The sequence below is a fragment of the Dasypus novemcinctus genome, chromosome 22 (assembly GCF_030445035.2).
Source record: "Dasypus novemcinctus isolate mDasNov1 chromosome 22, mDasNov1.1.hap2, whole genome shotgun sequence".
Classification (NCBI taxonomy): Eukaryota; Metazoa; Chordata; class Mammalia; order Cingulata; family Dasypodidae; genus Dasypus; species Dasypus novemcinctus.
Window position 1 is genome coordinate 37,966,945 of NC_080694.1, and position 23,448 is coordinate 37,990,392.

A 23,448-nucleotide genomic window follows, 5' to 3' on the forward strand; every position below is an offset into this window, starting at 1 on the left:
TAAGAAAGATACCTTTCCTGACCACTGTGCTTGCTTTTTCACATGTTTTATTTCTTAAGCAAGGCACATGACCTTTCTTTCAGGTTCAAGGATGTCTACTCATTGAGGATTCCTGCTGTCTGACCTCCAGCCTGCATAGAATCATGGCACAGCCCTTTTCTGGAGGAGTGGCAGGGAGATTAATTGGACCACCAGGTACGTCTTGACCAGAGAAAAAGGGAGCTGGCTATTTTCGTGGAATCATTGAAGCAGAGAATGCCAGAGTTGGAAGGGACTTTAGATATCACTTGGTCCAACATCTAAATGTCTCATTTTACATATGGGGAACCAAGATCCTAAGGAGCCTGAGAAACAGAATTCTAAGGTCACACATGTCATGACCCAGATAATGGAAGAAGTAGAATTAGAGCCAACTACCCATTCTTTCTAGATTCCTGCTAATACAATAGAGTGCGTTCTATTTTGAATTGCATGGAAACCTGGACACCAGGAAGTAAAATGAGGAATTTTAAAAAGTCTTGTTATACAGCAGAAGAGCTTTCTGTCTCTGCTTAGAGTTGACAGCACAATCTGTTCCACTTGTGGTGCTTGCTATAGAAGCCACTTGTTCAAATTCTCAAAGTTACTTCGGGGCCACTGAAATTGTAGTCCACCACATGTGTACAGTTTGGGGTGCTTAGAAGTTATGAAATGGAAATATTGAAATATATGCTATGAAGGAAGCTGAGTTAAAAATGACCTTGTTTATGCAATGAAACCTATTTGGTTTCAAAACGAACACTACTTCATTAACTTTAATGGGGCTAACTTTAATGGTTATCTCTGTCTGTAAGATGGAGCTATAGAGAGAAAAGCAAACTGGAGTGAATTTATCCATTTGTATTTTAAAAAAATTAAAGTCATCGCTTTCTAAATGTGCTGTGACTCTCTCTGTAGAATGCAATATTACATAGTGATTAAAAGTGTGAACTCAGGAGTCAGAAAACCTGGGCTCAAAACCTGACTCTCCAGTTTCCTGACTGTGTAATCTTAGGCAATTTATTGTACTTTCGTAAGCCTCAGTTTTCTCATCTGTAAAATGGGGATAATGCATTGCTTACCTCCTAGGACTGTTGTGAGACTTAAATGAAATAATGCAAAGCAAAGAGTCTACCACAGGGATTGGTGTGTAGTAAACATTCAACGAATGCTTTTTTTTATCATTTGTCTACAGGGTGACAAATGAGTGGTTCAGCTGCTCCTTCATTTCCTACAATCAGCAGGTTCATTTATTGTTTTATGGAATTTATCAAATTTGCTGGTTATGGTGACATTTGGGCAAGAGCAATCCTTGGGCATTATTCAACTTTTAGGCTGAACAGAAAATAAAGGGAACACTAGCAGTGTGACTGGGTTAGTTGGCAGCTGTAGAAGGGAAAATCAGCTAGCACAGGCTCAAGGCAGTGTTCATGACCTTCTGACCAGGCTGAGTTCTATGCCAAACTCTTCTTCCCCAAATGGTGTCTGGTCTTGGAGGACGGCTGGGGTCTGCACTATTATACAAGTGTGGCTGAGTTTTACATGAATGCTCATCTGAGTTCATAAGAGACTGGGAGTTCTCAGTTCTCCTTGGGAGGGCTTGGAATCAGATGACTGGAAAGGTGAGGAATGAAGGGTTGAGAAGGATTTAGCAGGGCAAGTTTGTTTTGCATTGTTTCTAATCCACCCAATAAGGAAGGCATTACTGCCCCCAAATTATAGATAAGGAAAGTGAATTTCGAAGGCATCAAATAGCTTCTCCCAGATTGCACAGCTAGTCAATGATGGATCCCAGAATCCAGCTGGTTTGATTCCCACTGTTAGCATCAGGGCATGGGTATTCAGGGTTGTGAAGGAGCTGGGACCATGGGAGGAGCTGGGGTCAGCAAAGGGTGAGGAAACTTCCAGAACAGAGATCCTTGGGGGACCTACACAGGGTGCTCTGTGCTCTAAAAGGAGGAAAGTGTTGGGCAGAGGCATTCATAGAAGCTCCAGTGAGGGTTGAGGGTCCAGAGTGTGATGCTTCCCACTAGATACAAGAGAGCTCCTGAGGACCCACGGAGCAGGAGGTGATGGCTGGAGCTGTGGATTGGGGTGGCGATGGGAGGGGCTGCCAGAAAGGGGGACTGTCAAGGGAAAGTCAAGAGTGGTTCAAGGTCTGAGCTCCATGAACTCCCTCTGCCCTTGGGGGTCAGGGGCCATCCAGGTCCCTTTAAACAGAACCAAGGTGAAGGTAGAAGTATGGGGCGATTCACCTGTACATGACCTATTTGACATAAAATTAGAACCTGAGATCCCCTCAAAAGTTGGTAAAAGAGTATGTATTTCAGCTGGCTAGGAGACTATATTCTCTGGGAGAAAAATGAAAATACAGACATTAAATAAGAAATTTCCTTTCTCTCTCATGCCTGTGGCCAGAATGCTGGGGAAGGGCTTGGGGAAGGCTGTCTTTGGAGCTGCCCCAAGCATTGAGTTTGGCACCCATAGTCTAAGATGTCTAAATTAATTTTGTATTTGCTAACTCTTCGCTTAATTTTGTTCTCTATAATATGTATGTATACCAACCATTCGAACCATGATATAAAAGCCAAGTTGTGCGAAAAATACATTCACACCTAACCTATATAATGTGGATATTTTTCAAACCCAATAAACTGATTTCAGGATTCAAGGTTTGAAAAGCTCTGACCTGACCATTGATTTCCTCACCTGTAAAAGAGGACACTAATAGTATCTACTGAATATGGAATGGGGCATGGAGAGGGTGGGATGAGTTAATGTTTGTACTGTGTATAGAACAGTATCTGACACATGGTAAGTGCCAAGATACCAGACACATCTTATAAATATTATTTTTATTTTATTTTTATTACCATCATCACCTCTGTGGTTGTTCTTTGCATTGCCAGAACAAGTGTGTGTCCTTCCGTTACAATGATAGATTCTATATAAATATAGATTTTGAGAAATTTCCCAATAGCTATGCTATTTCCACCTTGATCCATTCATTTTCTCTTCCTTTGTTTCCCTAAGTAGTCAACCGGAAACACTTTGTGAAATAGTTGTTCTGCATAGGGGTGACTACCTCACACAGAAACAAAATCCTCGGGCTTTACTTCATTATTCACTGTGACTTATAAAACCATCTACACACTGATCTGTACACACATAGACACACACACATATGCATGTCTGCATATGCATTTACTTGCACAGATACATCTATACAAAAATAGAGAAAAAGAAAGCCATTTACCCATTTTCATCAGTGGAGTAATATTGGAATAATCCTGTTTGCCTGGGGAGAGATGTTGTGATAAATGATTCTCAGTAATATGCTGAGCCATCAGGAGAGACTGGTCATTTATCATCTTGAATGCACGCAGGCAAATGGGATTATTATTACAATAAACTGCAACTACCTATGGTTTGTCCTCTGAGTGTCTAATCCTCAGCCCCTGTCCTATTCAAGAAACTGAACGTTTAACCCCAAATCACAAAAGACATTTTTTTCTCTTGAAATAAAGCACTGAACCTAATTACTTTTTTAAGAGAAAAACCGAATCTGGAAGATGAAGGATTTGATGTTCCACAAGTATGAAGTGTAGAAACGTAAAAGCTAAGAGTGTGTGGCAGCACGACCTCAAAACATCTGAAATGGACAGGAGGCAGTGGGGGGAAGAGCAGGATCACAGCCCATCTCAGGGCCTGTTTGGCTTGAACCCCAAGCAAAGAGTGAGACAAACCTCTGCCTCTCTGGCTCCTGGTACCAGTTCCCAGCTCTCCAGCTCTTGTCATCTCAGGCTCTCTGGGCTCACTGCCTTCTAGGGCTCTGAAAGTGGTGTGTGTGGACAGGTGTGTGTGTTGGGTGTGTGTTGTGTGCAATTATCCAAGATCTGTATCCTAGAAAGGAATATCATCTTGTAAAGGATTCTGGTTCAATAAAATTGGATTTTTGGGGGGTCCAAGCTGTTTCGTGGCTCTCTGACTGTCAGATCAGATCTTGGCAGCAGAGTACAGTGGGATGTTCCTAACTACCTGACTGTGTGGAAATGGGTGCCGAGAGGATCAGGTTTTGGTTGTAAAGATGCGCATCTGGGTCAGGAGGAAACAGAGCCAGCCGGGCTGGTTCTGCAAAGTCCCAAGCCCAGCCTGCATAACAAATATTTCCTATATCACTTTCTTTCCAATATTTGGTAGTCTCTGAGAAATAAAGCTTCCCTTGCCTGCAAGAGAGCCCAAACGTGGACCTGGGCTCCCCTAAGAGCTTGAGAACTCATCTTTATATTCTACTGGCCACCAACCATGTGTTGGTAGTAACCATGTAGAGACTGGTCTATTTCACCCTTTTATGGGCTCGCTCCACTTTGTCCCTGCAAAGATGTCTGGCATCAGCAGTAGCAAAGTCCTGGCAGATACCACCTTCCTGAAGCCCTATACTTCCCAAATGGTGGGTCATTGCCCTGTGTGGAAGCCTCTCTCTAATCACCCTCTTTCTAATGCACCCAGTGGTCCTTCTCATGTACTGGCCGATGATCAAGGCAGGATTTTGGAATCTTTACATCTTGGAACAGCCAAGGTGGAAAGGTAGCTGGAGGTTCCAGTACCCTCGCAGATGAAACTTGTGGGGGTACTGTTTGAGAAGGAAAAATTGGATGCAGCAGGGGGCTGTTTGGAAGGAGAAACGTGTTTCACTTTGCCTGAGAGCTTCTTGCATCTGATTAGAGTGGGAAGGTGTGAGAACGGGCGAGGGAGACGGCCGTTTCTGACGAAAGCAGGGCTATCTCCACTGACCTCTCTCTCTAGCTGGGCTTGATTTCTAATTTAATTCTTTTTTTTCTCCTCGGCGACTTTCTTATTAACACAGGAAAGTTGTTATGTTTGAGTGCTTGCATTTTTTCCTTTTTTTTTTTAAAGCACTCAAATTATTTTCTCTGTGTTGATTGAGTCAGCCAGCATCAGGCATCTCTTAAATGCTGGGGTGTGGAATCTATGGGCAGTAATTGGAAAGAAATGCAGAGAGCCCTTAGGGACAAATCATTTGTTAAGGAAGGGGCTAAGGAGGCCTTGCCCTTGTCCTAGAGATTCCTGGGTGGGTGGCTTCCAAAAACTGGTCACAAGGCAGTTTCGAAAGGCATAAAGCTCGCCACCTCACTTTCTATGCCTTCTTACCTAACAAGGTCACCCCACAGGAAACGTGCTAGATTGATTGATGCTGACAGGGACTTATTTGTGGTAGAAATGAAAGTAATAAACCTCAAGATTGGGATCCATTCTGGGTGTCACATTTTAAGAGGAGTACTGACAAATTGGAGTGTGTGGGAGAGGGAGGGTTGACCTGAAACCACATTAGAAGCCAGGCAGATGAAGTGAGGGCAGGTATTTGGCCCTAAATCGACAATCCTTAGGGAAGACCTGACAGCTGTTTTCAAAATTTGCAAGCCATTAGTGGGAAGAGAAATGAACCTTATATTCTGTGTAGGTCTAGAAGACAGTATTTGGGTCACTGGTAGGATCAAAAGCTAGAAATAATTGTTTTCTAACAATGAGGACCATCTGCCCATGGAATAGGCTTGCTTGTTGGGTGATGGATCTTTGGTAGTAGAAGATGCTGACGCAGATACTTAGGGGACACAATGGATGGTGCAAGGTGGAGAAGAGGCTTGGTTTTGTTCCTACTATGATAGAGTGTCTGGTCCCTTGAATAGAGACTCCAAGTCTAGAATTCTCTAGGCTCAGTTTTAGTTTCCTGAAAGCAACAGTTCTGGAGAAAAGTACTTGGGTTGGTACATTTTGTTTGGTGGGGTTGGAAAAGGATGATCCCAAGAAAAGAGACACCTTTCAGCACAGTATCTGAACCATAGTAGGTAGTCAATAAATATGAGTAGAATTGATATACGAGGAAGTAGTAGGACAAAATGATTGAACACTGGGTTGTGGAATCAGTCACCCTACCTCTGAATCTTGGTTCTACTCTTATAAGCTGTGTAATTTGGAGCAGATCAGTTGACTTCTCAAAGCCTCAAAATACAGCAGGGAGATAACAGTATTGACCTCACAAAGAATTTTAAGGACTAAATGTCAAACGAACCCTATATTTATTTCATGCCCTACAGAAATGGTCCGTAAGGAGTTGGTAGATTCTCAGACCTTTTCACTGGGGTTAGGTATATACTTCAAAAAGACTGAGAGGGCGATAAAGCCCATAGCCCCGTACCCTTTGCTCCCAATCCCCATTCCTTAGCTCTTACCGGAACATCTTTCTCTTTGGTTTTATCACTCCAGGACCATCCAGGTATATCCAGACATTTTTCAGCGTTTCTTTTAAAGGATTGGTAAATTCAGCTGTCACAATCATGTCAGAACCAACAACCTGAGTGCCACGGACCTGAGAAATAAGTGGGGGGAGAATGCAGCTCATTAGCAACACACGAAACCTCCTTCTGCTCTCCCAACTGCTTAACGATCTTCACTTTTGCTTATGTTTCACACTATTGTTATTTTTTGGCAATGGAACCAGGTTGATGGAGATAACTTATTGCTTTGACTAGGGGATACATATTGAGAAAAATATGGGAAATTAGTAATTAGAATCATACTCTTTCTCATTATAAAAACCAGCCTAATTAGAGTACAGGTTAATAGCTATGGCCACTGGCTGCTCTTTGTCAGCAGGAGGTGGAAATGCATTTGGTGTAGCAATAGTTTACTGTGGCAGGGGCTGCCAGGTGGACTCTGCTTCTGGACGGGACTCAAATTTCCTGCCAGGACACAGGAATTCCTGCATCCAAGTGGCAGAAAATGTTACTTCATTTTAATATGCCTTATATTTTAGCATACTTTCAACTCCACTATCTAGCCAGTGCCCAATATCTGCTAAATTAAGTTGACCATTTAATAAAAAAGGAATTTACTAGTTGTTTGAGTTTTCTGTATAACAGCCCTGCCATTATTACAGCTTATTCTTTAACCAATGTACACTACAGGGAAAAAACATGTGGGAATGAGGCGTTCATGTGAATGAAGGCAAATAGAAAGGACAGTGCCAAGGGAAGAGGACTCTCACATACTGACTCTAAACTCAAGAATAAAATCTTCAAACCATGGTCTGTGACTAAATCTATGTCTCTGGGGTTTCTAAAATCTATAAGAATTATGAAAACTTCGGTCAATTTCCCATGTTTGCTACCATTTTAATCACAACCTCTTGGGGTGGAATGGGTGGAGAGCTGGATTCAGAGAGTCTGGGGCTGGAGTGGTCAATGATTGTGATGAGGAAACCAGCAGGTGCCATTTAGTAAGAATGTCCTATCTTCCAGGCATGGTGTTCAACATTTTAGACAGTGGTTCTCAATCTGGCATGCACAATAGGAACTTCCAAAAATACGAAGACTAGACCCACCCCAAACAATTAAATCAGAATCTCAGGCAGTCGAGCCTTTAATTAGTTGATTTTAATCACCCCCATTGATTTCTAAGGACCAGCCAGAGTTGGAAGCCACCGTCCACATGATTGTCAGGTGAGCCTCTCCACAACACTATGGGTGGATGTGTACAAGCTCTAAGGAACTTGGGGACAAGATAGTAATAATAGTTCTTTCCTCAAGAAATTCCTTTGGGCCAGGACTATTTGTCCAGGCTTTCCATTTTACTGACATGAAAACTGTGGTTCAGAGAAATAAGTGATCTTTATGAGAATTTGAAGCCTCTAAGTGTCTAGGCTGGGACTCAGATCCAAGCCTGTCTAAATCCAGAGCCTGAACTTTAAGATGCGGAGGCCAGAGAAGCAGGAGAAACCAACAATCTAGCAATAACAAAACAACCAAAAAACATTGTACTCAGGTCCAAACTGCCAGTTGGGGAGGAAGAGTTTCAAACTGGTGGGGGGGGGGGTCTCAGACTTTGGAGTGAAAACACTGAGCATAAATAAGGTTCAATGGGGAGGAGACTGGTTGAAAAACTGTCAAACTGGAATATGCACCAGAAGTTACTTTATTGGCTCGTGGGACATGGGGTGTGGACGGCCTGCCCTGGCTTGAAGGCTGTGCTGGAGCCATTAGGTATGGCATGGAGTTCCTCACTCTCAGGGGTCTTGACATTTGGGCTGTGTAATTCTTTGTTTGGGGCTGTGTATTACACACTGGTTAAAAGAATTAGGTGTAATTACGGCTGCATTGCAGGAGGTTAGCAGTATCTAAGCCTCTGCGCACTAGATGCCATAGTGCCCTTCCCCCAACCGTGACAATCAAATAAAGGTCAAATGCCAAATGTCCCATGAGGGACAAAACCACCCCAGATTGAAAACCTCAAATATTTAGAAGACAGACTGAATTTTTTTCCCATCTTCCCAGGTGTCCTGACTCTAGTTTAGATGTTGGAGGTAGAGAAGTCCTTAATTATAATATTGTACATAATACTCTTGGCTTAGTTCTTAGATGTGTCCAATATATTTTTCCTAAATTAAAAAAAATTTAATGAAACTTCAGATTTTTAAAAATACAAGATAAAGATTACATTTACAAAAGCACTCTAGGGAAGGAGACTTGGCCCAGTGGTTAGGGCATCCGTCTACCACATGGGAGGTCCGCGGTTCAAACCCCGGGCCTCCTTGACCCGTGTGGAGCTGGCCCATGTGCAGTGCTGATGCGCGCAAGGAGTGCCGTGGGGAGCCCCACGCGCAGGGAGTGCGCCCCGTAAGGAGCCGCCCAGCGCAAAAGAAAGTGCAGCCTGCCCAGGAATGGCGCCACACGCACGGGGAGCTGACGCAACGGGGAGCTGATGCAACAAGATGACGCAACAGAGAGAAACGCGGATTCCTGTGCCACTGACAACAACAGAAGTGGACAGGGAAGAACATGCAGTGGGTGGACACAGAGAGCAGACAACTCGGAGTAGGGGGGGAGGTAAATAAATAAATATTTTTAAAAAAAGCACTCTAAGTTGGAAAAAATGGGCTGCTTTAGAGACACTACTGGCAAAAGTATTTGCTCTGATCATTTTAATTCTGGGAAAATAGTTTGGAGCCATCTGTCTTCTCTATGGCATGCTATTACAACAAGTATGGGGTCACAGTTCCTTAAAAACAATCTGATAATAGCTACTAACCACTCCTCCATACAGACAGACATACACAGTGACAAATCTAAATAGGCTACTAGCATATAGCTTCAGGGGAACCATTCACAGAACCCCAAAGACTATTCAAAGACCACTAGGGGCCCATGAACTCCTAGGCTGTGTGTTATGCATTGACCTGTGTGCCCACAGAAGACAAGTTCAAGTCCTACCCACCACACCCGTTCCATCACGTGAATGTGACATTATTTGGAATTGGGCTCTTTGAAGATGTTATTAGTCAACAGGAGGCCAAATTGGATTAGGGTGGGGCTTACACCAAAATGACTGGTGTCCTAAGAAGAGGAGGTTTAGACACAGACTTAGGGGAGAAGGCCATGCAAAGATGGAAGCAGATGCTCCTGTGAGCCACAGCGTGCCAATGATTGCTGGCAGACCACCGCAAGGTAGGAAGAGGTAAAGAAAGCCTCTCCTCTACAGACTCCAGAGGGAGCAGGGCTCTGCCAACACCTTGATATTGGACTTCTGGCCTCCAGAACCACGTGACAATACCTTGCTTTTGGTTTAAGCCAACAGCTCATGGTGCTTTGTTACAGCAGCTCTAGGAACCTAGGACACCTTGGAAAGCAAAGTGAACTCTTCCAGGTACCTGGTATGGGAGTGGGGAGAGGGCCAGGGAAGGGTGGGGAGATGGAGGAGGGCTCCCTTCTCAGGGTGAAGTGTGTTTGTTTTGCAAAAGAACAAAGATCTGGCGTACATTTCTTGCCATGTCACCTTGACCCAGAATTTAAACTTCCTGCCCCTGTCTACTGACATATTACTTAACCTTAGAAACTCAAACCAAATCAAATGCAACAGCCCATCCAATGTTCAGCACTGCACTTTTTTTTAAATGCACATATTTTTTAAAGATTTATTTATTTTATTCTTTTCCCCTCCCCCCCAGTTGTCTGTTCTCTGTGTCTATTTGCTGTGTGTTCTTCTTTGTCTGCTTTCTGTTGTTGTCAGTGGCACGGGAATCTGTGTTTCTTTTTGTTGCGTCATCTTGTTGTGTCAGCTCTCTGTGTGTGTGGTGCCATTCCTGGGCAGGCTGAACTTTCTTTCATGCTGGGCGGCTCTCCTTATGGGGGACACTCCTTGCATGTGGGGCTCCCCTATGCGGGGACAGCCCTGTGTGGCAGGGCAGTCCTTGAGCGCATCAGCACTGGGCGTGGGCCAGTTCCACACGGGTCAAAGAGGCCCGGGGTTTGAACCGTGGACCTCCTATGTGGTAGACGGACGCCCTAACCACTGGGCCAAATCCGCCTCCCAGCCCTGCACTTTTTTGCTTGGGAAATTTAAGTAGAGGTATTTCCCTCCTTCTTTTGAGGAAAATGAAACTTACACTCAGTATTTGCATTTTATGGGTTGATTTAAGTGAGACACCATGCTATGGTAACCGTAAAATGATGGAAACAGTGGATATGTTGGGTGCTGTAGCAGTTTGGCATTATTTATGAATTCCAAAAATAGATATTGGATTATGTTTGTGAACTGGTCTTTTCCTCTGGGCATATTAGATTATATTGGATTCAGAGGTTTCACTTTTACTTGATTAAATAAATAATGATTAAAGCTTTGATTGGGCCATGTCAGTAGGACTTTAAGGTTCCCACCCCTTGGTGGGCAGGAATCACAGAGAAGAGAGGTTGGAGTTTTGATGCAGAGGCTGAGGAAGTAAAGACATGGAGAAAGTGGACACAAGGGAATTTTCGTCCTGGAGCCCTGGAGCCCTGGAAGTAAATTTATGTACGTAAGTTCCATTAGACATGGCAGAGGCACTGGGAGAGGGACGAGACTTATCCTAACCTATACTTGATATTGGAAGAAGCTGGGACCACGAAGCCATCTTGCTCCAACACCTGGCAACAGACTTTGGTGAGGAAAGTAACTTATGCTTTATGGGCTGGTCACTGTAAGCTTCTATCCCAAATAAATACCCTTTATTAGAGCCAACAGATTTCTGGTATTTTGCACCCCTTTGGCTGACTAATACAGGTGAAAATGTCTGTATCTAATTCTCTTAGGAATCTGCACTATTCCCTTTTCTTTAGTGCTGTGAAAATAATTCCATACCAGTGTTGTTTTATTTCTGATTTATTTTTTGCTATCATAAAACCTTAAATAAAGGGAATCTTTGGGCAATTCAGAGAAGGTTAGATCAAGAAGAATCTTTTATATATATTCACTTTAGAGAAAAATATCCATTATTTGTACCAGTGAAAAGGATAAAGCTTATGTCATACTCGGTGACATGTGAATTCTTTTCCATATGTTCTATGGCCCTGTTTTTGTTCAGTATTCCATTTAAAATATCTCTTTCTAAAAATTGGCAAATGATGTTTTACTTTGTTAAATACCATTCACCAATATTGGCATACTGAATTCTTGTCCTTTTTATGCTAGTTCATGATAATGAGCAACTACTCTGATTGTTTGTTAAAGAAGAAACTTACTATCACAAGCTCACAAATTAGGAAAACATAAGATATAGTCCACTGGACCTATGCTTAAAAGTACATCATATTCAGAATTGAAACTGGCATAAAGGAAAATGTTGGAAGAAAAGTAAGAATGAATTTAGTTGACAGTATGATTCAAGTGACTTACTAGTTCACCTAAAAGCCCTTATTTCAAGTGCTTTCAATCATGTGTTATGTATACGATTGAAAATTTAAGTGTTTTTCTTCTACTTAGCCTATGGTTGTTTGTAAACTCTGCTCACCAGCACCAGCACCATTACCACCACCTCTAGCTAACACTTAAATTAGCATTTTCTAAATAATACTATTGGTTTTACTATGGTCAAGCAATGTTCTAAGCCTGCCCTGTTCAATACGGTAGCCACAAGCCACATATGGCTATTTAAATTTAGGTTAATTAAAATTTTATGAAATTTAAAAATTCAGCTCCTCAGCTATACCAGTCACATTTCAAGTGGCTGATGGCTACCATATTGGACAGAGCAGATTTAGCTCATTCTCATCATCACAGAAAGTTCTACTGAACAGTGCTGTCAAGAGATCTGTGCATATTAACTCATTTAATCCTCCCAACTCTATGAGGTATCTCCTATGAGTCTTCATTTGACAGATGAGAAAACTGAGGCACAGACAAGTTAAGTAACTTGTTTAAGTTCACACCATTAGTCAATAGGGGAGGTGAGACGCAAATGCAAATGGTCTGATGTGAAGTCCTTGCTAACCTCACCTTATACTGACTCTGATTAACAACAACAATAGCAACCCACATTTAGTTAGCATTTACTAAGTCATGTAGGCATTCTCTTTATCATCTTATGTACATGTGCTTATTTAATCTTCCCTAGAACCCTAGGGTTTTGGGGTAGATCTTACTATGTATTACCCCCAATCTATTGATGTCACAGAGCTAGTAAGTTGGCAGAAACCAGATATAAATCTAGGTCTTTCTGGCTCTAAAACATCTTTAAATATGACACTCTGATCTCTGACAGCAGTGGGGCAAAAATAGTAACCTTTTTTTCTTTTGCTGGGACTAGTTTCTTTCTTTTCTGCACATGGAAGAATTAATTGTTTGCAGCATTACCTTCCTATGGTATCACTAAACCATCAGCTGAGGACAATGATTATAAATTGTCCCTGAATAAATTTGAAAATGTATATAACCCAACTCTTTCTTTCTGACTTTATGTGGACTGTAGCAGTTTGATATTATTGGTGAATTCCAAAAAGAAATACTGGATTATGTTTGTAAATTGATCTTTTCCTCTGGGCATATTGGAGTGTATTGGATTCAAGTTAAACCTGAATCAACTTTTACTTGATTAAATAATGATTAAGGCTTTGATTGGGCCTTGTCACTAGGACATTGAGTCCTTGCTCCCTGGTAGGTGGGAGCTCAGAGAAACTGCACTGCAGAGAAGGGAGGTTGGTGGTGTGAGCTGGAGCCCCAGGAAGTAAGCACACAGGAGAAGAATACAGAGGAACAGAGGTGGCTCCTTAGACATGGTAGAAGCCGAGGGAGAGAGTCAGAGTTTGTTGCCTGATAGTTTACAGCTGATCTTGTAGAAAGGGGCAAAGCCTAGAAAGCCTCATAGTCTACAGCTGATCTTGTGGAAAAAACAGAGGAGCTGAGCCCAGAGAGAAATGAACCCTGGGAAGAGAAGAACCCAGGAAGCCTGAACACTGACAGATGTCAGCTGCCATCTTCCTCTAACATGTGGCAATAGGCTTTGGTGAGGGAATAACTTATGCTTTATGGTCTGGTAACTGTAAGCTCCTACCTCAAATAAATACCCTTTATAAAAGCCAACAGATTTTTGGTATTTTGCATCAGCATGTGTTTGGCTGATTAATACAGGGACTGAGTCAGATTCATATGCCAGGGTAAAATGAAGCCTTGGGGCCTTGGTATATATTAATTGATAATAATAGCATTTTCTCCTGAGGATAAAAAGCAATATTTTTTAAGATGATCAGTAGCCCACAGAAAGTGGGATCTATTGGTTATTCTTGATGTTTTTCTTTGAGTGTGTGTCTTAAAAAAAATAGCAAACAGAAAATGCACAGAAAAAATATATTCTACATATCCCAGCTACCAGTGATTTCTCACTTTCATTCTCAGGTACATGTTGTTTGGTAGCTATATGTGGGGGGGGGGGGTGTGTGTAATTGGAAATGCATACCTTATACTGGCAGGATGCACTCATCATAAACATTGTCTTTTAATAGCCAAGCACAAAGGAGATGCTCTCCTAACAGGTGGTATACACACAGCAGCAGATTTCATGGCCACATGGATCTGTGATCAGTGGCTTTGATGGCAGAGTCAGTGGCCCAGGCAAAAAAGTCATAGCTGGAGGGGTCAGAAGGCAAAGCTCAGTGGAAAGCACAGTGAACTCAGAGGCAGGTGCTGTGTGTCCTTATGCAAGTTGCTTGACCTTCCTGAGCCATGGTTCCTCATGTGGCTATTGGGATGGTTCAATGTAAGAGTACATGTGAAATGATCTGGAAGAGTATCTGAAATCTGAGGCTTAAAGGAAGAAAATGGTGCTGGGTTGGGCATCAGAACTCATATGAGTTATCCTGTGGGGAAAGATGTAATCCTGTCTCTCAGGTACTAGAAAAGAGAACCACACTTTTCAAAGAGGAAGTGGAGAGCTTGTGGAAGGGCTGTGGAGATAGCGAGGGCAGGGCGTGTCCTGATGACTGGGTCTTGGGATGGAGTCATGGACACTAAGAGAGTGGTCGGAAAAGAGAAAAATAAGTTTAGCTGGAGGTATGGTGGGGGGGAAAGGTTCAGGTTAAGGGGGTCATTAGAACACCGTGGTGGTTTGAAACTGTATGGACCTCAGAAAATCATGTTCATAAAGCTGATCCGTTCCCATCGGAGTGAACCTGCTATAAGTAGGATATTTGGATGAGGTTATTTCATTTATGGTGTGGACCAGGATGGGTCTTAATCTTCTTATTGGAGTCCTTTCTAAATGGGTTGAACAGAGAGAGAGAAAGCCACGGAAGCCAGAAGCTGAAAGCAAAGAAACCTGGAAGAGAAGGGAGAGCCCAGTAGACGCTGCCGTGTGCCTCGCCATGTGGCAGAGGAGTCCAGGATCGCCGGCAGCTGGTCTTAGGAAGACAGCATCACCTGAGGATGCCTTGATGTGAACATTTTCCTCAGCCTCGAAACTGTAAGCCTGTAGGCTAATAAATTCCCACTGTTAAAAGCCAACCCATTTTATGGTATCTGCTTTTGGCAGCTTGGCAGACTAAAACAAACGTGATGGTCTTTATGTTTTCACACGTGACAAATCTGGGATTTTAGGCTTCTCACAGAACAAAACAAAACTGTAGCTATGTCTCACAATATAACCAATCAGTTTCAAGCACTTTGGGGTGCTCATTCCATTTTGAGTGGTTTTCCATATTTTCATTTTTTCTGCTTGGGTAAAGATCTGTGAATTGGGATCTTGGAGGAGCAGGTCTACGGACCCCCACAGAAATGCCCCTTCCCCAGCTCTGTGCTTCAGATAGGGGTTGGGGCAGGAGGGAATAAATAGTCTACAGGATAAAAACTGTGGGTGTAAAATGGTGGGTGTTTAATAAAAGGTTTCATTTATATATATGTATATATATATAACATAAAAGGTTAGGAGAGTTGTTTAAGAAAAAAGACTGTGTCTGAGTCACAAGTGGTCTGGAAGTACAGTCAGCACATCCAGGGTGTGCTGAGCAAATTGCAGAAGGACACCCAACGGCAAGGCTTGGTGAGTGGCCAGTGGGTGGGGTTTTTGTCCTCTTGCTGGCTCCCCCCATCCCAGGTCGGGCACAGTCTACACAGTGCGCCTTGTGGCCTGGGGGGGAGCCACCCAGAGGGCACCCTGGCACCCTCTCCAGCAGTCGGCAGCCTCACTTCTTGGTGTGGCTGCTGCTACGCCCCCTGCTGGATGTCACGGGTGCTGCACCACAGGTCAGTGCCCACACGCAGTCTGGTGGAGGTGATTTCTAGGAAGGAAGTCTCTTTCCCAGGCACCCATGCATTGCCCCTGCAAGCGGAGAGCCCCGGGCTTCGTGGCAGTGGTGGCCGACCCAGGCTAAAATAGAGCAGCGGAGCTCTCGAGGGAGATCACGGTTAGGCCTGCTAAAAGGTAACAGCAATTCTTCCTCGGTTCAAAGAAAAAATCAAGAAAATTTTCTGAAAACTGTTGAGTTTTCTCTGATAAACTTTTAAAAACTCCTGGCAATTCCTTAAACTAATTTGCTACACAGAGTGGGGTACCAGATAACTATTTGTTAATTGGATGAATAAATGCATGAATGAATGAATGAGTGACCAAACATACGGATGAATAAATATTGGGAAGTTCTTTCAGCCAACAGAACAAGTAAGGGACAAGTACATGTTAACAGAAAATTTGGGGAACAGTCAATTTTTCTTAAAAAGCTTTTTTTTTTTTTTTTAAATTTAGGTCCCTTGCTTGCTCATGGTTATATATTTTTTACATACATATAATATGGTTAAATGTTCTCTGAGTAGAATTGACCCTGGTTTATATGACAAAATTAGTTCTATCAGTGGTTCGTGGTGTTCTGCAAAAGATACAGGACTTATTCTACAGGACGCTGAAGAGGCAACCACACCTTACAGGTGTGATGGCGCCTATTCTGTTCCCAGGTACCAAACGAAAGTCTTCTGAGAAACCACGGCTACCACCTCTCTCTCCCCACAGTGTTATGCCAGGGTCTTCAAGTCAGGCACCCTTCCTAAGAAGGGCCCCCCGAAAACAACGCGTTTGCTCAACCCCCAGTGATCAGATTCCAGAGATCCCATGCCACTGGTCAGGGCTGCCTTAAGCCAGAGGACCCCTGCTGCCCTGAGTAATTCTCAGGGAGGGTGGTTGCTGGATTCCCAGGCATAGATTGGACTAGGGAGGGAGGGAAGGACCGTTATTAGCAATTACCAAGCCCGGGTCCTGGGCTAAGCACTTTCACACTCATTATGACAGATGTTAGTTCTTACAACAACTTTGTGTCTCATGCATTATTAAAATTATTATTATTATTATTATTAGCAGTTATATTTGCTGAACAGAGAGAGAAAGAGAGAACATGTGTGTATGTGTGTGTGTGAGAGAGAGAGAGACAGAGAGACACAGAGAGGGAAGGAGGAGAAAGCAAAGTTGTGAGTAGGCCAGAGTGGTGGGAGCTAATCGTAAGAGGTGGTCTTTATTGGTCAAGGCACTATGCTGAATTCCTTATGTGGGTTATTTCAGTTATCCCTCCCAGGAACTGGGAGTACTTCCCAGTACTGTTATTGGCCCCATTTTACTTATGAGGTGGTTAAGTAATTAGCTCACGGCAGCCCAGGTAGAATTATGAGCCCAGGTGGACTGACTGGCCGAATCTGAGCCACCGTGTTCTTTTGCCTCTCTAACAAAAGGGGCTGAGGCGTCCTTCCTGTTTTTTTTTTTTGCTCTAGTTGATTTGCCGAAGGACATGAAAACAGTAAAACTTGTACAGCTAACTGAGAATGTGAGCAATAATCCTACCAGAAGACTGCTCCCACATTTTAGGCGACAGATTCCAGACAAACCAATCTTGTGTCTGGAGACCAGCTGAATTCCCTCTGTTGCTCCAAACCTCTCCAAAAAACAGCTGTTCATAAAAACTTGAATGCTGATGAGCTTTTTCCTAACTGAAAGTCTTTTACAGCAATCAACACATGGGGAAGGCCGAGAAAAATTCTATCTCTGGTTTTAATAAAATATACTTTTCTTATCAAAATATTTTGATAGCATGGAAAAAGAGATGTGTGCTTATTAAAGTTTAATGAAATGTCTCTCCCAGCAGTTTTCCTTATGAGGTGGATAGGAAGAGTTAACTGGGCACACAATTTAACCCAGTCCCAATCTTCATCAGTTCAGGGGATGAATGAAATCCAAGACTGGATCCATTGGGATGCAAGAACCCATAGCCATCCACCTAAATATTTTGGCTGACAATGAGCTTTTTCATCCCATTTGCATGGTGGTAACCAAGACCTGGACTCAGAAAGATGGCCTAATACTGTTCTAGGCTGGCCTGTTTTGCTCTAAAAGAGGAGTTAGGTAAGAATAGGGGAAACTAGCTGCCGATCAATTCCAGTGGGGAAAATGATCCCATTCCAAGGCTGAACTGGGAATTCCCAGAAGAAGACAGTGCTTTAGGCAAAGGCTTTGAAGATAAGGGAGAAAGAAAAGAGGTTGCAACTCATGAGAGGACAGAATTGACAGTAATGTTGCATTCATGCCCTAAAATCTTCACATAGTCCATCACAAAGCTCTCATCCAAAAATTTTAGCTCTGCCTCCAAATGGCCCTAGGCTACCATTCTATATTTATCTTCACTAGCCAGTACTTCCACCTCCTCACCAGCCAAGGCAGTCTTCTAGCTGTTCCCCACAACTACCATCTACCTCGCTCCTTCTTTGCTTTGCTTATATTTTATTTCAATGTGCTGGAATCGGCTCTCCCTCCTCATCTTTGCTGGTTGTAATATTATCCATTCATTGAGGATCAATTATCATTCTAGAGACGTAATTCTTGAAACTCCACCTACTCAACTTGGTATGAGCTCTCCTTCTTTGAAACACAAAACTTTCTGCTTTCGCTGAAAGTTCCAGTGTCAAAGAAATATAGCCTAGTGCTTCTGTCACATTTATGCTGTGATTTGAGCACTTCACAGCTTGGACCTTCACAGGCACAAGCCATTGGTTCATAAATAGGTGGAACATGCAGACCTAGCTCTGGTGGGAAAAGCTCCAGGGTTGAGCTCATGAATGAGCCTAGTTCAACATCCCACAGGAGTGGAGGAGTGTCCCAGGGAGAGCCCGCCATGATGTCATCTTCTCATGAATGGGGTGGTTCCTGGATGTGGTACCCAGCACCTTATGCCATTGGATCCGTGTTCTCATGGTTTGACTGAAGCCCTGGGAACTCCCTGGTTTTGGATTTGTGTTCAATTCTGCCTGCAGCTCCTGCAAATCCTCAACCTGATTCTGTCTCTTATGGCCTCCTGAGCAGAGAGGTCATGATGGATCGTGCTCGTGGGTGAAAATTGGAGTGAAGGAACCAAAGATAGTTATTTGGGTCTTTCTAGAAATGAAGGGCCTGGCATCCAGTTCCTTGACAGTCATTTCATGTCTGTGGGCTTGGATGGGCCTCATCTTAGGGGAGTTAGTTGCATGGCATCTCAAAGTGCCACCCAGTACTGACCAGCACAGGAGATGCAGTGCAGTGAGCTGTTCTGAACCCTAACTCTCCAGTTAGATGGCTGCTTTTGGAGTCCCAGCTCCACTACTTGCTCGTTGTGTGACTTTTGACCAGTTATGCAGCCTCACTCTTCTTCAGTTTTCTCTTCTGCAAAGTGGTACTATTAGGACTATCCACCTCATAGGGCTGTTGAGTGTTGGAAATGAAATAATACGTGCAAAGTGCTTTGACAACAGTGCCTGGAACCCTGTAAGCACTCAGTGAAAGCTGCATTTTGAGTGCTACAAACTAGTTGTTAGCTTTACAAATGATCCACAGCAGAGGTGCTTTAAAAAACAAGGTACCCTCTGCCCTTCTGGCCAAGGCCATTTAAATTATGATACATTTCATAAAATTTTGCTTTATGTACCATTTTCAGAAATGCAGTTAGCAAGGTCTGTGCTCTTCACTCTCAGAAACTTCAAGACAACAGTTCTCCAGGGACCAGGGAAGGTCTTGGGTAAGGGCTGGCATAAGGTGTCACGCCCAAGGTCCCCACCAGAGATGGAAACAGTGTCAGGGATGCAGCTATAGATGCAGCCAGAAGCTATATATGGGCACCTAAGAAATGGGGAAAAACAGGCCACCATGCTTGTCTTCCATTCCTGCTCTCAGCTCTCCCGGTCCAAGCCACTTAGGCAGAAATTTCTGATGGTAATTGGACAGACGACGTTAAAAACCATTAGTCAAATAGGCAAAACCAGAAGTCAGGAAAGTGGTTAGGTTAGCGATGGGTACGTAGATAGGATTATTGCCTGGGAAATGCATGAGGGAAATTTCTGGGATGCTAGAAATCCTCTCTATATTAATCTGGCTAGTGGCCACAAGTGTGTATCAATATATCAAAAGTCATTGTCAGCAAGCTGTACGTTACAAGGTGCACATTTTACTGTATACCAATTATACCTCAATACAAAATATTGCTAGCCAAAATGCAGGCGGCGAGATGACGCAGGCAGCTCACATATCTCACGCCACATCTGACCCACTTTATGCTGGAGACACTGAGTGCTCTATGTATCTGCATCCATGACACATCTTTATCTTCCTCCACAAGTGTGTTTATACCCACAGGCTATATTTATAGCTGCAGCCACATCTATATATTTAAATCTGGAGAAGAGAGAAGAGTGTTATATGTGCATTTCTATATATAGGATGGTTTACTTCTTTCAAAGAACAGGAGGATCCGGGCTCCGTTTCTTGAAGCAGCACACACATTCTCTCATCCCCACTGAGCTTTGCCAGCAGCCTTGTCTTTCCCCCTTGTCTGAGATGCTAAAACTGACCTTGATGACGACTTTGGGGATCGTCAGCACGGTGGACCTCTGCTTGGCCAGAATTTGGTTGGTCTGGTTGACGCGGGCCGTGACGAAGAAGTGCAGGAAGGCCTGTTCCAGCAGCTGGCCCATGTACTCGCCGGCTTGGACCAGCACCTCCTCTTTCTTGACTGGCAGGAGGACAATACAGACAAGCAAGGCATTAAGACCTGAGACAGGATCTGTTTTATCCAGCTCCCCCACCTCTCCTGCATTAGCACAGCAGTAACCAGAAAGGTGAGGGGCAGACAGAACAAAGAGCCAATTGGGGACAAGCTCTCCAGCTTTGGGAAAAAAGGCATGTGCAGGAAATTTAATATTCAATAAAGTATTACTAGGAAAAATGTGCCAAGCTTTCAAAACAATGCTTTGCTGTTGTAAAATAGAATGCCATAACTGAGATTTTTTAAAATCGAGGTCTAAAGGAGTTTTGAATGGTTGCTGCTTGAATTTGGGCAGAGAACAATTCCAAGATGGCAGGTGTGGGACAAAAAAGTATGTAGCTCTTGGGATAGGGCTATCTCACACAGGCAATGGACCATGCTTGGGCAAAACTATGAACCATGTAAATCTTATCTTTCTCTTCCCAGTTTTCTCCATTTAAGAGAAAGAAGCTGTTGAAACCAGGTTGTACCAAAGACATTCAACTATCGCCCACCCTCTGCCCTATTTGTAACTTAAAATGTGTCAAATGCTTGTTTCCTTCAATTGCTGATGTTTGCTTTTAGGTAACGGAGACAGGTCAGTGATGATGACATTTTGAGAATGGAGAGTGGTTCCCGGCTCCCCTTCATGCATCCTGGGTAGGCTGCACATGGGGAATCCTCTCTGTGGCTCTGGCTACAGTACTGAGATTCCGTGGCTGCATTGTCCATTCTCTATCACTCTCACACACCGCAGCTCCTGAGTCTAGAGAGGAGAGGGTAGTTCTGCTGGCCGGGCTATGCCCAAAGGTAGCAGCGGCAGCTACCTGGCCCAAGCCTGGCTGCGCAGATGCAGGTCAGCTTGCCAGGCTAGCAGGGCAGTGGGCGTCTCGCTCCTCCATCACCCTCTGCAGAACAGTCTCCATTAATGTTCATGCAATTATTTTCCCCATTGCTTCCCTGCCCACTGTCTGGCTTTTGCCAGAGTCCTCCTCCAGCTCCCACGCAGGAAACAGTTCCCACAGCTGATGGTTTCAAACGCAGAGGGTGGTTCTTTCTAGTCATCTGTATTGAGCAACAGTTCTATAGTATTTTGGGGTACACAAGGCACAGCTCTTGGGTGGTAAACCTAGAACCCCAGAACCGCTGGGAAGGGCTCCTGGACTTGTGGCCCACAGGCAGGCTAAGGAGCACATCTGGCAAGATCCCCAGTCCTGGGTGGGAGCCCTTGGATCCTGGGATTGGGTTGGTGTAATCTGCCCTGGGACCCAAAGACCAAGAGCCCAGGGAAGGACTTGGCTTTGTGCAGCACCTCAACTTCAAGGTCTCTGCACACACAAGTAGATGCTGTGACTGCCACTAGCGCTCTAATTGACTGGTTCCTAATCTGTATGATACAATCACCCGGGGTCATTTAAAAACCTCCTACACTGGGTCCCACCCCGTGTCAACTAAATCAGAAACTCTGAGGTTGGGGTCGGGGCATCTGTGCTCTTTAGAAGTTCCCTGTGGGCTCTCATGTGCCCCCCAGGGTTGAGAAGCTCGGCCTCAACCTCCAGGGGAGTCCGCACAGATTCAGCCCCAGAAAAAGCCTCGGTGAAAGTGGAAGGTGTGTACCTTCTGGCCTCGCACCTGGCTACTCAGGTGTGCTCCCAGAGCACCTGGGGCTTATCAGAGACGCAGTTTCTCAGGCCCCTCCCCCACGCTCCTGAGTCAGGATCTGCATTGTAACGAGATCCCAGGTGATGCATGGTAAAGTCTGAGAAGCAGTGGAGATGGGAGGTTCTCACAGCAGACAGGATGGAATTAACTTTTCTAAAAAATTTCTCTCCCCTTCCCACCCCCCCCCCCAGTTGTCTGCTCTCTGTGTCCATTCACTGTGTGTTCTTCTGTGTCAGCTTGTATTCTTGTCAGTGGCACCAGGAATCCGTGTCTCTTTTTGTTGTGTCATCTTGCTGCATCAGCTCTCCGTGTGTGCGGCACCTCTCCTGGGCAGGCTGTGCTTTTTTCACATGGGGCGGCTCTCCTTACAGGGTGCACTCCTTGCATGTGGGGCTCCCCTATGGGGGAGACACCCCTGAGTGGCATGGAACTCCTTGCGCGCATCAGCACTGCGCCGTGGGCCAGCTCCACACGGGTCAAGGAGGCCCGGGGTTTGAACCCTGGACCTCCCATGTGGTAGGTGGACGCTCTATCTGTTGAGCCACATCTTCCCAGAATTAACTTTTAAAACTCGTTCCTCAGTTTTAAAATTGTAAATCCTGCTCCCTGGGAACCCCTCAGGCCCTAGCAAAGCAGAACGGTTAGTCAGCCTACACCAGTGGTTGCCAAATGGAGGAGGGAGAGAAGGACTTTGCACCTGGGGGCATGTGGCAATGTCTGGAGGCAACTTTGGTTGCCCCAGCTGTGACTGGGCTGCAATTGGCATCCAGCGGGGAAAGACTAGGGATTCTGTCAAACATCCTGTAATACACAGGACAGACCACACCACAAAGAATCACCTGGCCCCAAATGTCACTTGTGCCAAAGGTTGCCCTAGACTAGAAGGAGTCATTAGAATGTATTACTTCATCCTAGGCAAAAAGTATTTTGATTCCTGGGGCAGTTTTCTCCATTTGGAGCCCTTTGAAGCAATGACCTTGCCTTGACCTTGGGCCCTGCATTTGCCCTTTTTTTCCCTTCCCTTCTCCTCCCTCACCCCCCACTGTTTTTGCTGTCTGTTAGCATTTGCTATGTGCTCTTCTGTGTCTATTTCTCTCTTTTTTTTGTCTTCTTGTTTTCCCCTCTAGGATTCACTGGGACTTGATCCTGGGGACCTCTGATGTGGAGAGAGGTTCCCTGTCACTTGTGTCACCTCAGTTCCTGGTTTCTGCTGTGTCTTGCCTTGACTCTCCCTTTCATCTCTTCTTTTTGTTGTGTCATCGTCTTGCTGTGTGACTCATGGCACAGGCACTGGCTCTCTGCACGGGCACTGGCTCTCAGCATGGGCACTGGCTTGTCGTGTGGGCACTGGCTCTCTGCACGGGCACTGGCTTGCCACGTGGGCACTGGCTCTCCGCATGGGCACTGGCTTGCTGCATGGGCACTG

General features: G+C 44.4%; 1 protein-coding gene across 2 annotated transcripts in view; it reads right to left on the reverse strand.

Annotated features, from left to right (window-relative positions):
- F13A1 (coagulation factor XIII A chain) overlaps positions 1–23,448 on the reverse strand; it is a 167,072-nt gene that overhangs the window by 3,765 nt on the left and 139,859 nt on the right. For both annotated transcript variants that reach the window (XM_058285190.2, XM_058285191.2), the window contains exons 13-14: positions 20,188–20,348; positions 6,270–6,406 (exon numbers count right to left, since the gene is read on the reverse strand). In XM_058285190.2, coding sequence (XP_058141173.1) covers positions 6,270–6,406; positions 20,188–20,348 — 298 coding nt within the window. The remainder of the gene's footprint in view (positions 1–6,269; positions 6,407–20,187; positions 20,349–23,448) is intronic.